Below are 15,000 nucleotides of genomic sequence, written 5' to 3' on the forward strand. Positions count from 1 at the left end.
TCATGAGATTTAAATTTTGCTAAAAAAAAGTGCAGATTTTTTTAGAAAAAGATGAAAAAATAAAATGAAATAATTTTTCTTTATGCAGATAAAAATTTTAATATTTAAAAAAATTTTTCAAATAATAATATGGATATTTAACTTTTTACATTAAATTTTTTTTTAAATATACTTTTGATGTATCCAGGCATTTTTTTGATATCTGCAGACATTCTTCAAAAAACTGCAAATAATCTTTTGATATCTAAATACATTTTTTTGATAACTGCAGACATATTTTAATATGCTAATATAATCCGCTGCAATAGATAAATTTTTTCTTAACATGAAACTGTCTAATAAAAAGTGTTTTTTTAATTATTAAATTGATTTTGGATAAATACTATTATCATATATTATAATATTATCATCTATTAGGCTGATACAGTTGTATTTTTAATACATTATTTCCAGTTAAGGATGTTTTGTCTATGTTTTTATGACTAAGCAATTTATTTTAATATCTCCTGATGAGGGTACAGCTCTAAAACTAAGTTTTATGGTTCTGAGGCCGGCTGGTAGTCAAGTTTCCTGAACTCTGTGGTAGCTCTCAGAAAGGCTGATTCCATCAACAGATAAAAAAAAAACAAAGTATTAACAGTGCCATGTTGGGCATGGATGATGTCCTTGTTTGTACTTTTGGTGTGCATTGCCAAGGCCACATTTGGAACCCTTTCTTATGGCTTAGGGTTTATTAATAGTAATGAGGCAATTGCTTGGGCTACTAAACAGTGTACTTCAGTTGTCTCATCATGTGATCTTAGTGTTGATAGTTATCTTCCTTTAATTCATAAAGACTCCAATAGCGACATGCTTGGTCTTGGTATTTACATTCGCAATAATTCACTTATTTGTTGGGAAATTAGGTTTGAATTCACAGACTATTCTTTTATGTGCTTTCGTTTAGCACCACTTCACTCTATCACCTTTCTCTTTGTCTATATCGCTCTCCTTCATCTCAAGACGGCACTCTTTTTGGTTTTTTCTGATCATATTGACCAAGCCTTTATCCATCAGCCTATATTGTTGTTGTCGGTGACTTTAATGCTCATCACACTGAATGGGTTGGCTCTAGTTTCAGTGGCTCTGCAGGTATTAAACCCCACAACTTTTGCCTTTCTCACTCCCTAACTCAAATAGTCAACTTTCAAACACACTTTCCACACGACCAAAATCATTTACCTTCTCTACTTGACTTATATCTTGTTTCTGATCCTAGTCAGTGCTCTGTTTCTCCACATTCACCCTTAGGTGCTTCTGATCACAGGTTTATCTCTCTTAAACTCTCTCTTAAGGGAAAATCTGTAATTCCACCTTTCTTGTATGGTTCAGACTTTGTCATCTAGCTTCTGTATTTAAAGTGATTTCCTGCTTAGACTCTTCTACAGCTTGTGGCCTGGACAACATACCTGTTATGGTCTTCCTATCATAAGCAAAGTTTTTGAATCTTTAATTAACAAACACTTAATCTCTCACCTTGAATCTTATAACTTACTTTCTGATCATCAATATGGATTTTGATCTTCTCGTTCTTCAGCTGATTTGCTAACAGTAATAACCAATAGTTTTTATCGTGCATTTGATAAAGGTGGAGAGGTTAAGGGCATTGCACTTGACATTTCTAAAGCTTTTGATAAAGTTTGGCATGGTGGTCTTCTCCATAAGCTTTCTTCTTACGGTGTATCTGGTAATATATTTAAGATTATTGAATCTTTTCTTTCCAATCAGAGTATTAAAGTTGCCCTCGATGGACAGCACTCTTCTTCTTATTCTGTATATTCTGGGGTTCGTTCCTCAAGGTTCAATCCTTGGCCCTATACTCTTTTTACATTAATGAACTTCCAGATATTCTCACATCTAAGGTGGCATTGTTTGCTGATAATACTACCATTTATTTTTGTTGTGATAAGAAGCCAAAACTCTCAGATTGCTTGGAGGGGGCATTTGAGCTTGAAAAGAATCTCACTTCTGCTACAGCATGAGGCTCTCAGTGGCTGATGAACTTCAATTTAGTTAAAACTCAATTTTTTTGAGCCAATCGTTATCGTAATAATTTAGATCTGCCTATATTTATGAACAGTAATGTACTCGATGAGTCATCCACTCTTCATCTTCTAAGATTAACTCTTACTTTCGATCTTTCTTGGAAACCATATATCAAATCCATTGCAAAACTAGCATCTGCTAAGGTTGCATCTCTTTATTGAGCTCGACACTTTCCTACTTCGGATTCTATTCTCTATCTCTATAAATCTCAAATCCGGCCTTGTATGGAATACTGTTTCCATATCTGGGGCGGATCTTCTAATGATGCCCTTTCTCTTTTAGACCAGGTGCAAAAATGCATTGTAAACATAGTTGGACCTGCTCTTGCAGGCAACCTCCAACCATTATCACATCTTTATAATGTTGCTTTTCTTTATCTTTTTTACAAATATTTTAATTGGCACAGCTTTAAAAAGCTAGTGTCTCTTGTGCCATCTTCTAAAATTCATTCTTGTGTTGTCGTCATTCGATTAAGTCTTATCCTTTTTCTTTGACTGTTCCTAAATTCTCTAAAAACTCTTTCTCTAGTTTTTTACCTCGAACATCAGTTCTTTGGAGTTTGCTGCCTTTATCTTGCTTTCCTCATTCATATATTTTGCAATCCTTTAATTCGTCTGTCAATCATTATCTTGCTCTACAATCTTCATTTTTTCTCTTCCAGTAACTTCCAACTCTAAATAGTGGTTGCTTGCAGCTTTGTTGGAAGCAAAGATGTTAAAAAATAAAAAATACTTAAGTATAAATTATTTATTCAATTGTAAATAGTTTATTAAATTTTCATTTAACGATGTGAAATAAAAATAAATGGAAGAACACTAAATACACTTTTTTAATTTTTTTATTTAACCCTATATTGCATGATTCATTGCAGATACGATTAAAAAAATTAAAAATCCTATAAAAACGTTCATTTGGGTCTAAGAAAACAGGGAGTAATCAAAAAAAAGTTTGCACCTCATAAATTAGGTCTTTTGGGCTTTGTTGCTTTAAAGCAACAATATGCAGTAATGATAATATTTAAAAATAATTACACTTTCAAAGAATAATGGATCAAAAGAAGTAAATATCATAAATTAGCCACTAATTCATAACAAGAAGTCAAAAATACGAATATTTACATAATAATTGTGTTCAAAAATTAATATTGCTCAACCTTAAAGCTATAACTCTAGGTATAATTCTAGCATAGGAAGATAATACAATTAAAATATATTTTTTATTATTATTAATTATCTTTCTCTTCAACAATATTTTTAGTTTTAATTACTCATGAAACTTTCGAAAACAATTGGAATTAGGCGTAAAGCATAAATGAACTTTACATTTCTCACAAAAAACTTTTGTTATTCCAGTGCAGTCTGGGTACTTACAACGACCCTTTTTGTCTACAAAAGAAGAAAAATGACCAATATTATCTTTCCTAGTGGATGGCTCAGGTATATTTGCAGCAGGACCCCTTTTCTTTTTTACTCTATGAAGATGGTCAACAGAATTGGATGGTCGGCCTCGCCTACTGCTTGAAACCTTATTAGACTGGACTAAGCATTTTGCAACTTTAAGCTTAAACATGCGAAGTTGGAGAATATCTTTCTTTAAGGCTTGTGCCTTTTTCATGTCTCTACAATAGAGTATCCACGCTTGCACTACTATTAAATCAAAAAAATGCCTAATGAGTTTGTGATACCATTTTTTTGATCGAATGTGGATTCTGTACAGACTCAGCATGCCATCAAGGAGATCTACTCCACCTATATATTTGTTGTACGTGGTTACAACAGATGGTCTTTTGACTTGAACAAATTTCTTATATTTTCTATCCCAGCGGTTAACAATGGTTATCGGATTCACCGCTTCATAACTTGTTAGCAATGCAACGCCCCTGTTATCAAACCATTTCACAGCGCGAAGCTCAACATTATCAACTGAGGTAACCCTGATGGCAGTTGAACCTCTACCTTCTTTTTTTAATTTACCATCAGTGGGCATGTTGAGATTTGGAAGCCTGTTTGTACGCACTGTTCCTGTGCATGCTATGCCTTGATCATAAAGTGTTTTTATTAGTTCCAATCCAGTGTACCAATTGTCAAAAAACAGTTTGTGCCATTTATGCCTTTGTACATTTACTAACAAGTGCATCACAATATTTCCAGATGCTTTCAAATCAGGCTGTCCTTTACAAACATCAATTGAACCTGAATGTATTTCAAAATTATGAACAAGTCCATCAATACTAGCCAAGATATAAAACTTGTAACCCCACTTTTTAGGTTTTTGAGGATTGTATTGTTTCAACGAGGATCTTCCCTTGAAAGGAACAATTTGTTCATCAATACACATAATTTCTTCATGTTTCAGGCTAATAAAAGATTCCTTCAACATGTTTACGATCGGGCGTATCTTGTAAAGTTTGTCAGTACAGTTTTCTGAACGCTGCATGTCATCATTACAATGAAGAAACAACTTTATTTTTTCAAATCGGTTTAATGTCATCACTGAGGCAACTTTTTCAAAATACAACTCATTGCTCCAGTACATACGTGTTGATGGGAGCTTCACAATACTCATTAAATACAAAATGCCAATAAATTGCTCTATTTAATTTTTGTCCAAATGCAAATTCTTCTCTATGTTTTTTTGTAACGCATATTTATTAGACTCGTCAACAATATTTTGAAGAAGTTCATCAGTTAGAAATCTTCTTACATATGATATCGGCTGGTCTGAGATTACATTCCTATTATCTTCTTCACCGTTACTGTTTTGAAATGGAAGATTTATTTGCTTAACATCATCAGCTTCTTTAATCTTCCAAATAAGATTTTGTTTTCTTTTCTGTGGTTGGCATACTGGTGGTAGTGGTGGCTGTAGAGGTTGATATGTTTTACCGAACTGTAGTGCTTGTTGTTGATCATTACAATCAAAAACATCACTATCCAATTCTGAATTAACATATATTGATTCTGACTCTGATGTAATAAAGTCTTCATCAGATTCACACGATAGATCACTGACATCAGAAAACTCAGGTTGGTCTACAGGGAAAACAGTCTCTCCAAATGGGATTCTTAACCTCTTTGAAGATCCATAGAAGCTTTTAGAATTCATCTATAGCAATAGTCACTGTTAAAATATATAGAATAATAATTGAATGTTAAGATTATTTAAACAGAGCTTCAAAGAGGTTGAGAAAGTTATATTTCTACTTAAGGTTTTCCTAACTTAAATTTATATTTTTAAATATATATTTAATTTTCTGTACACATTTAAATGTCTTTCTGCAGTAGAAGAAAAACAAATAATCTCAAAAAATATATAAATTTATCTAAAATGCATATTGTTGCTTTAAAGACACACACACAAAGCTACTTTTGACTTATCATTCAACCAAATGTTTCAAAATAACTGAATTTAATGATTTAGATATCATACAATACGATTCAGAATTTTTAATTAGAGTTTCCTTTATTTTTTCTTTGTTAAAATTCAAGTTTAAAAGAGGAAATAAAAAATTCGCAACTTCTTTCATTACCACTATAAAAACACTGGCACATTTAATAAAAACATAAAAAATATCTGACTAATCACTTTACAAAATGCTAAAAAACATCTTTTAAAACAACTTTAGCAAGTAAACAATTGTTTCCCTCGATTTACAGTATGCAATACAAATATAGATGGTTTGTTAATTTAAAGACACAATATGCAATATAGGGTTAAACATATATTTATATATTTTTAAACTATAATTTACTTCCAACAAAATTGAAAGCAACCACTATAAAGTTATGAGTTACTTTAAAATAGAGAATAAGTTAAAACACTAGGAAACAATTAACTGAAGGCCTAAAAGTTGTAGGTTGTATAAAAAAGTAAAACATGAAGATGGGTAAGAGTTATAAGGTTTTTTTGATGTGCAAGGAAAAAAACTGGATTAATAAAAAGTTTTTATAGCATGAAGGGACAGATACAGTAAAAGAATGCAACTTGTTCAATAAGAAGCCAAACAAGAATGAGTTTTGGTTCATTGAAATAGAGATGGTAGCTCACATTGACCATGATAGTATTTGTAGAAAAAAGAAAGAAATGCAACCTTACAACAATGGAAAGTTACAACAATGATAAAGCAGGTCTAATTACATTTACAATATGCTTTTAGACTTTGTCTGAGAGTAAGAGGGTTGTTATTCATCTATATAGGAATGACAACATTATTGCAATTTTTTTTTGCAGTAAATAAATGAGTTTTGCTGTCTAACAAAAATTGTAGATTTTAAGTCTAGGTTTAAATCTATAAGCCACTCCAAGCTTTATGCTGTTATGATAGAGAGATCAAATTAAAAGTCGGCTGCCTGTTCTAAGCAATCAAAAAGTGAAGATTTTTGTCAAGACAAAAGTATAAAGATGAGTCTTCAGCAAATAGAGCAAATTATTCAGGATAACTATCCTACTATTACAAAGGATAGTTAAAGAGGTCTAAGTGGTTTTTAGAGTTTTGAAAAATTGGAACCACTTATTTAGCACTTTTTATAAATTCAGCAAATTGCAGAGAGTTCTTGAGAACACTTTTTTAGGACTATGATGGAAATCTTGTCTGGAGCACAAACTCTAAAGTGTTTAATTGAGAATTAACTTTAGCATTGGAAGCCTGAGTGATTTGGATGTTTAACAATGACTTAATCTATTTAACTGGCAGGATGAGTATCACCATTAGATTCAAGAGTCAAATTAGAGTAAGATTTCTTTGCAAATAACACTGTTTTATTCTGAGGAGAAGTAAAAAGATCAGACCCATGATTTATAGCTTTATACATACATATTATAGATATAAGCATATATGTTATATGCTACTTATTTAGATGCTGGCATACAATATCCTTTTTTATTTGTATAAACTTTAGTATTTATATAGTGTAGTATTTGCCGAAATAGAAGATGATGATGATGATAATAATCATGATTATGATTATGATTATGATGGTAATGAAGATTATGATGATCATGTTGATCATGATGATGTATATATATGCTCATATATACAAAATATTGCATGAATTTTAAATAAAAAAAACAAACTTTAGGATGCATAAATGTTTATGCAGCCCCGGTCACAAACCCAGTCCCTGCCCCAGCCCCGGCTATATTTTATTTACCCAACCTCAGCCCCAGTCAAATATCAACCCTGGTCACTTACTAATATTAAATTGCATCTATATAAGTCAGCAAAACAAAAATTCAGCTCAGAGTTTTAAAATAACTGTGATTTTAAAGTAAGTATGATTTTGAGGTATCTATGGTTACAATTTTAATGTAAATACAGTTTTTGAATTAAAGGTTATTTAAAAAAGTTTGAATAATTTAAAATTTATTGGAATTTCTTATGATAATTATATTATTTCACTCTCATTGTCACATAACCACAATAAGGTTATCAAATTGATTTAAGCATTGCCATCTGGTTGTGATATGGCAATTGCATTTACCATTATAAATGATTTTATCATTAAAATTTTTCTATGAAACCCATTGATACTTTTTCTTCAAGTCAAAAGTACATGTACTCCGTGTAAACACAAGTTATGTTTTTGATTTCTGAAAGATGTCATTTAGATGTTTTTATTTCTGAAATATGTCATTTAGACTTTTTTTTAACATTATCTAGATGTCTTTAAGATGTCTTGTGTTATCTTCTTATTATGTATGCTCATTCTTTATTTTTTTAGAGTTAATTACAGATAAATCTTCAATAGTAAAGGCATTAAATTACTCCTGTATGGTTTTAAAAATTACTGATAACAAAGTAATATATGACTGTTTTCAACTTTCTTCAGCAACTTCAATCCAAAATGATCTATCTAAGGTTTTGATAGATTTAGAATGTCATGCATTAGGATATGTTTATCTATCCTGTCAACGTAATCGACTTATTCAATCTTGTTTTTTTCCTTCCATTTTACTTTGCAGCATGTCAAGGAGTTTACACAGAGTTGCATGTTTCAAAATATTTTCATTTTTATCTGATTTACTACAGTTTGAAGTAATCATTAATCCTACCTGCAATAATGAAGAGGTATTTATTTATTTTCAAAGTAAGGGATGCCAAAATATTTTTTTTATTTCTATAGGTTAATTTTATGCCAATTGACCCAGATTTTTGCTAATTTTTATACAGTTGATATGATATTATACAGTTATAAAAGTTTATACAGTTGAGAGTACTTAGTAAAATAAGAATTCCTTGAAAATTATAGCCTCTGGCTCCTAGAAAACTCTAAAATATGAACACTTTACTTTTAGCAGATATTGGCTGAGCCTCTCTTGTCCCCTCAGAATTGCAACGTCTATTTAAAGGCTTCAAGTCACATTTAATTTTTTTACTTAAAAATTTGTACCTGACTATTTTCTGGGGTGAAGAATCTAATAAACTGATCAGAAATATAAAAAATTGTTGTTAAGTATTTATCAATTTAAATAAATGTAGACAATTTTTTATATCCCTGTTTTTAATGCCCAAGAAACCCATATGGCCTTGACCATATCAAAAAAAATATACTTATCATTCTATATTCATTGATCTTTCAGAAAACGTTAGGATTTTGATCCACAACTATATGGATTTTTATATGGAGAATGGTCCCCTCTTGTTTGTAGCAGAATATTCTGATTGATTTAACTCTACCTTCCAGACTAACTGAGCTCTAAAACTTTTGGAATTTCTAAAGTGCTGATAAATGTGCTGATAAACACTTGAAGAGGGAGGGGGAGGGGAAGGGCTGTATTATGAACCCTCCTTTTTTTGGCAGAATACTGCAATGATTTTTACTACCTACCACACCAGAGCTCGGAAAGTTTCAGTATTTGTGTAGTCCTGATGAACATGTGTTATAATTATTCCCAGGGCAGACTACCAAAGGGTCCATGGGGCTTGGACACCAGGGGCCATGCCTTACTTATTTTCTCTAAAAAAAATTTTTTAGATTTGAACAAAGCAAAGTTAACTTTGAAAATATTGTCTTTGTTAATAGTTATCATTTTTTTGGTTTATACTTCTGTTTTATTTAATTATTTTCAAAAAAAAAAATAAAAAATAAAGTGTCAAGATTGTGTTAAGATTTGCTTAGATAAGTCAACGGTCGAAGTATACATACGTTCAGTTGTTGTTACAGGTGCATCAATGATACAAATTGTGTTGGTAATTAAGACCAAACAATCATCGTTGCCATAACATTTTTAACAGATGACAAAATTTTAACCACCTGCTATCATCATGAAAAGATTTCAATATGATAAATTTCATTAATTATACCAATCCAATGAAACGTATTATATATACACAGAATAAACTCACCAAATTTCAGTGTATTGATATTGTTTTTCTAATTAGTTTTTAGTTTTTTTTATGATGATGGCAGATTGTTAAACTTTTTTCATCTGTTATTCCAGATCTCCAAATTAATTCTTCTCTGGCATCTCCTCTCTAACAATTAAACCTCTTTAAATCAGTTATTCTACAATAAACTAGTTTATGAAATTTGACATATCATTTGACAGTTTTCTAAAATTAAAATAAAACAAGAATCCATTCTAGTTTTAAAGTAAGAATCCATTCTTACTTCAAAACTAGTAGTTTTAAAGTAAGAAAAAATTTTAGATTAAATTAAATGAGAAAGAAGTAATAAATTAGTTTAGTTTAGTTTATTTTATTTATTAGTCGATCAAAAACTACAACAAAATATTAACGCAAAAATAAAATTATAATGATTGATGAAGAGGGGCAGCACCAGGCTCCTCTGTTCTCAAAGTCTTGTGCTGCATGCAAAGCAGCTATAGTTAAATTAAAAAGTTTTTAAAGCAGTTGACACTTTGCGCATTAATGGTCTTTTGTGGGAGAGCGTTCCGTAGGCGTACAATTCCATTTAAAAAAACTGTTTCAATACAATTATTTACTCTTTGTTTATCAAGGCACTGACTGTAACCTCAAAGATTATATATCAATTTAGTTAAGTGTTGTGTCTGTGGTACTTGAGAATGGACCTTGTCAATGTTTTGAGAGATCTTGAATTGTTGAATTAGGTCGCCTTGCATTCTGCGGTCTTCAAGAGTTGTTAAACCCAATATTTGCAGTCTTAAGGCGTATGGCAAGTGCTTTATTAGTGTGACCGTTTTTGTCACATGCTTCTGCACTTTTCAAGTGTTTCAATGTCGTGTTTTAGAAAAGGCAACTAGGCTGGTACCGCAAACTTGATATGTGGCGAATTTAAACTACATACAATATTCGCTAGACAACAATATACAGACTGCAGAATGCATTTTACAGCCTTTCAAGTACTTGATTGACCTTTGAGGTTGCTGTCTCAACTTGATTTTTAAATTTTAAGTTGTCTGAGACCATGACGCCAAGGTCTCTTTTGGTTCCATGGCCTATGTGCATTACCTTATGTATTTTGCCACGTTGAAAAGCATGCGCCAAGTTCTGAACCACTCCATGGCTTTGTCTATGTTATCTTGTAAAATCAATATGTCTTCTTCAGATTTGATGATGCCAATGATTTTGCTATCATCTGCATATAATTGGATGTGGTGCTGAATGTTGTTTGGAAGATCGTTGATAAAAAGGACAAATAATAATGGTCTTCATGACTACACATTGTTTGCGATCTGTAAGCCATGCTTCGATCCAATTCAACAATGTATCACATATATAGAGTGCCCTCAGTTTGTGAAGCAAGTGTTGATTAGGAACTTTATCAAATGCTTTGGCGAAGTCCATATAAATGACGTTGGCAGCGTAACCTAAATGGCCTGTGTCTGGATGTCACATGCCTCTTGACAACACAATGAGACATAACTCGAATGTGAATAATTCCTTCTAGAATGTTGCAGACAATTGAGGTTAGAGATACCGGCCTGTAGTTCAAAGCATCAATTTTGCTTCCTTTTTTTATAAATCGGCGCTATTTTTATTTTCTCCATAGATCCGGGACTTCTCCGGTTGCGATTGATTTTATGAATATAAGCGCTATTGGAGGGGTAAAAGCAGCTTTATATAACTTAAACTCCATGGTAATGAAAAACTAAACAGTGATTGATTTCTTTTATCTTTTTTTGAAGGCAAATAATAATTTTTTGTCTCTTTAACAAGGTTGTTTAATTGTTAATAATTTGTTAAGGTTAAAAATGATAATGATGAAATTAATAGATAATAAATTTTTTCTATACTAGTGTAATGACAGGATGTTATTTTTTTGCTATTAATGTTTCTTACTTAATAAAACAACTTGATGTTAACATTTTAGAATTAGCAAATATTGATTAAAATAATGTATTTCATGAATTCATTATGAATAAATTCATTGAATAAAATAATGTAAAATAATGCTTTCATCCGTACTTTCCCCGCTTTCCATATATGGAAATCCATATAGTTGCAGATCAAAATCCCTATGTTTTCTGAAAGATCAATAAATATAGAATGATGTATAAAAATTTTTTTTGATATCTTCAAGGTTACATGGGTTTCTTGAGCATCAAAATCAGGTATACAAAAAGTTGCCTAAATTTATTTAAATTGATAAATACAGGTACTTAATAACTATTTTTTACATTTCTGATCATTTCATTGGATCTTTCACCCCTGAAAATGGTTAGATACTAATTTTTAAGTGAAAAAATCAAATACGTAACTTAAAACCTCTAAATAAATGTTACAATTTTGAGGGGACAAGAGGGGCCTAGCCAATGTCTACTAAAAGTAAAATGATCATATTTCAGAATCTTCTTGGAGCTAGAGGCTAAAATTTTCAAGGAATTCTTAGTTTACTAAGGGCTCTCAACTGCATAAAAATCAGCAAAATCTGAGATATAGGTTGACATTTTTAAAAATTTTCTGGGTCATTTGACATTACCCTATGCTTTTCTATAGCTTATTTTAATTAAAAAAATTTATTACTGTTACTATCGCTGTTATCATTGTAAATATATTTAATTAAAGAAAAACTGTTGTAATTATATTTATATGCAAATTTATATATTTATATATTAAAATTATATATTATTTATCAATTATTCATTCTTAATATTTTTTTGAATTAAAGTTGATTTTTCTAATTATTATTAGTTGCACTTTTTATTTATTTTAGTTTTGAAGTTTATATCAGATAATTTTTTATTTATTTTAGTTTTGAAGTTTATATCAGATAATTTTTGTAATTGTTGTTAGTTGAATTGTGTTGTTTTTGCTTGGTTTTTACTTTTGCTCTAGTAGCAAGATTTATTTATAGTTTCATTTGCTATGAGTAAAAAATCCTCTAATACCTAGAAACAGTTTTTACTTTTATATAACTACAATTTCTAAAACAAAAAATCTTTTTTGATGAAATTTGACATTTTTTGATAATTTTGGTTTGTTTAAGACAGTAAGACAGTTTTTTTTAAATTAAATCAAGTGGGGTTGGGGTTTATTTTATGTTCAATTCTTTAATATTTTCATTGTTTTCACTTTATTTTTTTAATTTTTTTCATATCTTCTATTCTAAACAATCCTTATTTGTTTTTGTTTTTTTTCTCTTTAATCTATTTTTCACCTTTTCTCCGTTAAAAAAATGCTTCCTCCATTTGCGATGTCATTGCAAAGTTACTTTTCTATATACTGAACAAACTGAATAACCTATAAAACTGTTATCAGATATAATAGCTGTTTGGCGTATTTTTATTTAGCAAATATTATTTTATTAAGCTAAAAGTAAAACCCAGTTTTTTTTTTTTTTTTAAGGCATTTGTTTCTGCTATCAATTTGCTCCAAACATCAAAGTTGGTTATAATTACCAATGATGAAATTATTCCAATAAAAATCAAAATGGCTGAAATTGAATTTTTAATATATTTGCTACAGCCATTTTATGATGCATATTTGGTATGACATAATTTAGTTTTTTGTTTTTTATTTAATGGAAGCCATGATATTCTTTAATATGACTGCTCAGTTTTATTAAGAGTCTAATGATAAAAGACATGTTTTTTTTTTATTAATTTATTTTAATGAAGTTTTCTTTTGCCACATATTCATTACAATACTAATATTATGTCAAATTATTTATGATATAAGTTTTGCATTGTCTATAAAAGATTCTTTAAATGTAAAAACCAATAATGCTTTAGTATGCATATAACTTCTCTGTGACATTTTTTGGAGACAAAATTTAAATTTCTTAAATTAACTAGTAAAAGCAATGAAGTTAATCATAAAACAAAATGAAATTAAATATAAAATTTTTGATAAATTTAAATAAATGCAAAATATATAAACATAATATAAGGTGATTAAAATTGATTAACTTCAAGACAAGTGATCATGCTAGTCAAGGTAATGGTTGATTATTGTTTGCAGCAAAATAATTGGTTATTTATTGTGCTGTGTGGAATGAAACCTTTTGAAAATACTCATTTTATTAGGCAACAGAATTGCTCATTCATACATACATATATATATATATATATATATATATATATATATATATATATATATATATATATATATATATATATATATATATATGTGTGTGTATATATATATATATATATATATATATATATATATATATATATATATATATATATATATATATATATATGTGTATATATATATATATATATATGTATATATATATATATATTTATATATATATATATATTTGTATATATATTTAATATATATACAATATATATTTAATATATATACAATATATATTTAATATATATACACGGTAATAATTTGCGTGCACAAAAATTAGTTGTACAAAACTGTTTTATTATTTGTTATGAATATTTATGGTTTTTTTTCATTTATAAAATATCAATTTTATTATTGAATTTATGTTTCAAGAATTTTCAGCAATTAATAACATTTTTGATAAAAAAGGTCATTAAAAACTCTGTTCATCAAACATTATGGCACCCAAAGGTAAACATTTAAATACTACTCAGCGAGAACTTGTTACAGACTTGGTTAAACAAGGAAATACTTATAGAAAGTTGAGGACTTACAAATATTCCATTTACAATATTTAGAGCCATTATAAATAAATGCAAACAATATGAAACATTTGGAATTCGTACTGGACGAGGACGAAAGCTGAAAACAACCTCACAAGATGATAGAGAAATTTTAAGAATGATTAAAAAAAATCAGTTTGAAAGTGCAAAAAATATAGCAAATCATCTGAAAAGCTTAACAGGAAACACAATTTTACTAACATCAATTAGAAATCGCATTCAATAAGCAGGGTTAAGTGGATGTATAGCTCGGATAAAACCGTTTTTAATAAAAAATCATATGAAGAGAAGAATGAATTTTGCAAAAAAGTGTTATTTAATGCCAGCATCATTTTGAAAAAAAGTACTTTGGTCTGATGAATCCAAGTTTAATTTAAAAAAATCTGATGGTGCACAAAGATTTTGGCAAAGGTATGGTGAAGCATTTAATTTGAGTTGCACAAGAGGAACAGTTAAACATGTGGTGGAAGTGTAATATTATGGAGTTGTTTGGCATGGAATGGTGTTGGTAATCTAGAATTTATTTATGAAACTATGAATGCTGATTTGTATAATAGTATATTGAAATAAAATTTAAAATCTTCTGCTAAAAGACTTAGATTGGGAAACAGTTTTTTGTTTCGTAGATGTTGTCCGAAAGTTTTTTCCATATTTTGTTGACAAATAGTAAAAATTAAAATGCAAGACCGGGATTATTTTTTTTTATTAATTGAGAGACTGCCTGTCCCAACCAAACCCTCAGTCAATGTAGCAACACTCCCTCGCGGGTCAGGCTAAAAGATAGTAGATGTAGCAGCACTCCCTTGCGGGTCAGGCTATTTGTCAGTCGATGTAGCAGCACTCCCTTGCGATTCAGGCTATTTGTCA

At 29.6% G+C, this 15,000-nt stretch overlaps 1 protein-coding gene across 2 annotated transcripts in view; it reads left to right on the forward strand.

Moving 5' to 3' along the window:
• LOC100205381 (dihydroxyacetone phosphate acyltransferase) overlaps window positions 1-15,000 on the forward strand; it is a 148,649-nt gene that overhangs the window by 94,655 nt on the left and 38,994 nt on the right. For both annotated transcript variants that reach the window (XM_065805233.1, XM_065805232.1), the window contains exons 9-10: window positions 7,806-8,152; window positions 12,854-12,994. In XM_065805233.1, coding sequence (XP_065661305.1) covers window positions 7,806-8,152; window positions 12,854-12,994 — 488 coding nt within the window. The remainder of the gene's footprint in view (window positions 1-7,805; window positions 8,153-12,853; window positions 12,995-15,000) is intronic.

This window comes from Hydra vulgaris, chromosome 09 (genome assembly GCF_038396675.1).
Source record: "Hydra vulgaris chromosome 09, alternate assembly HydraT2T_AEP".
NCBI lineage: Eukaryota > Metazoa > Cnidaria > Hydrozoa > Anthoathecata > Hydridae > Hydra > Hydra vulgaris.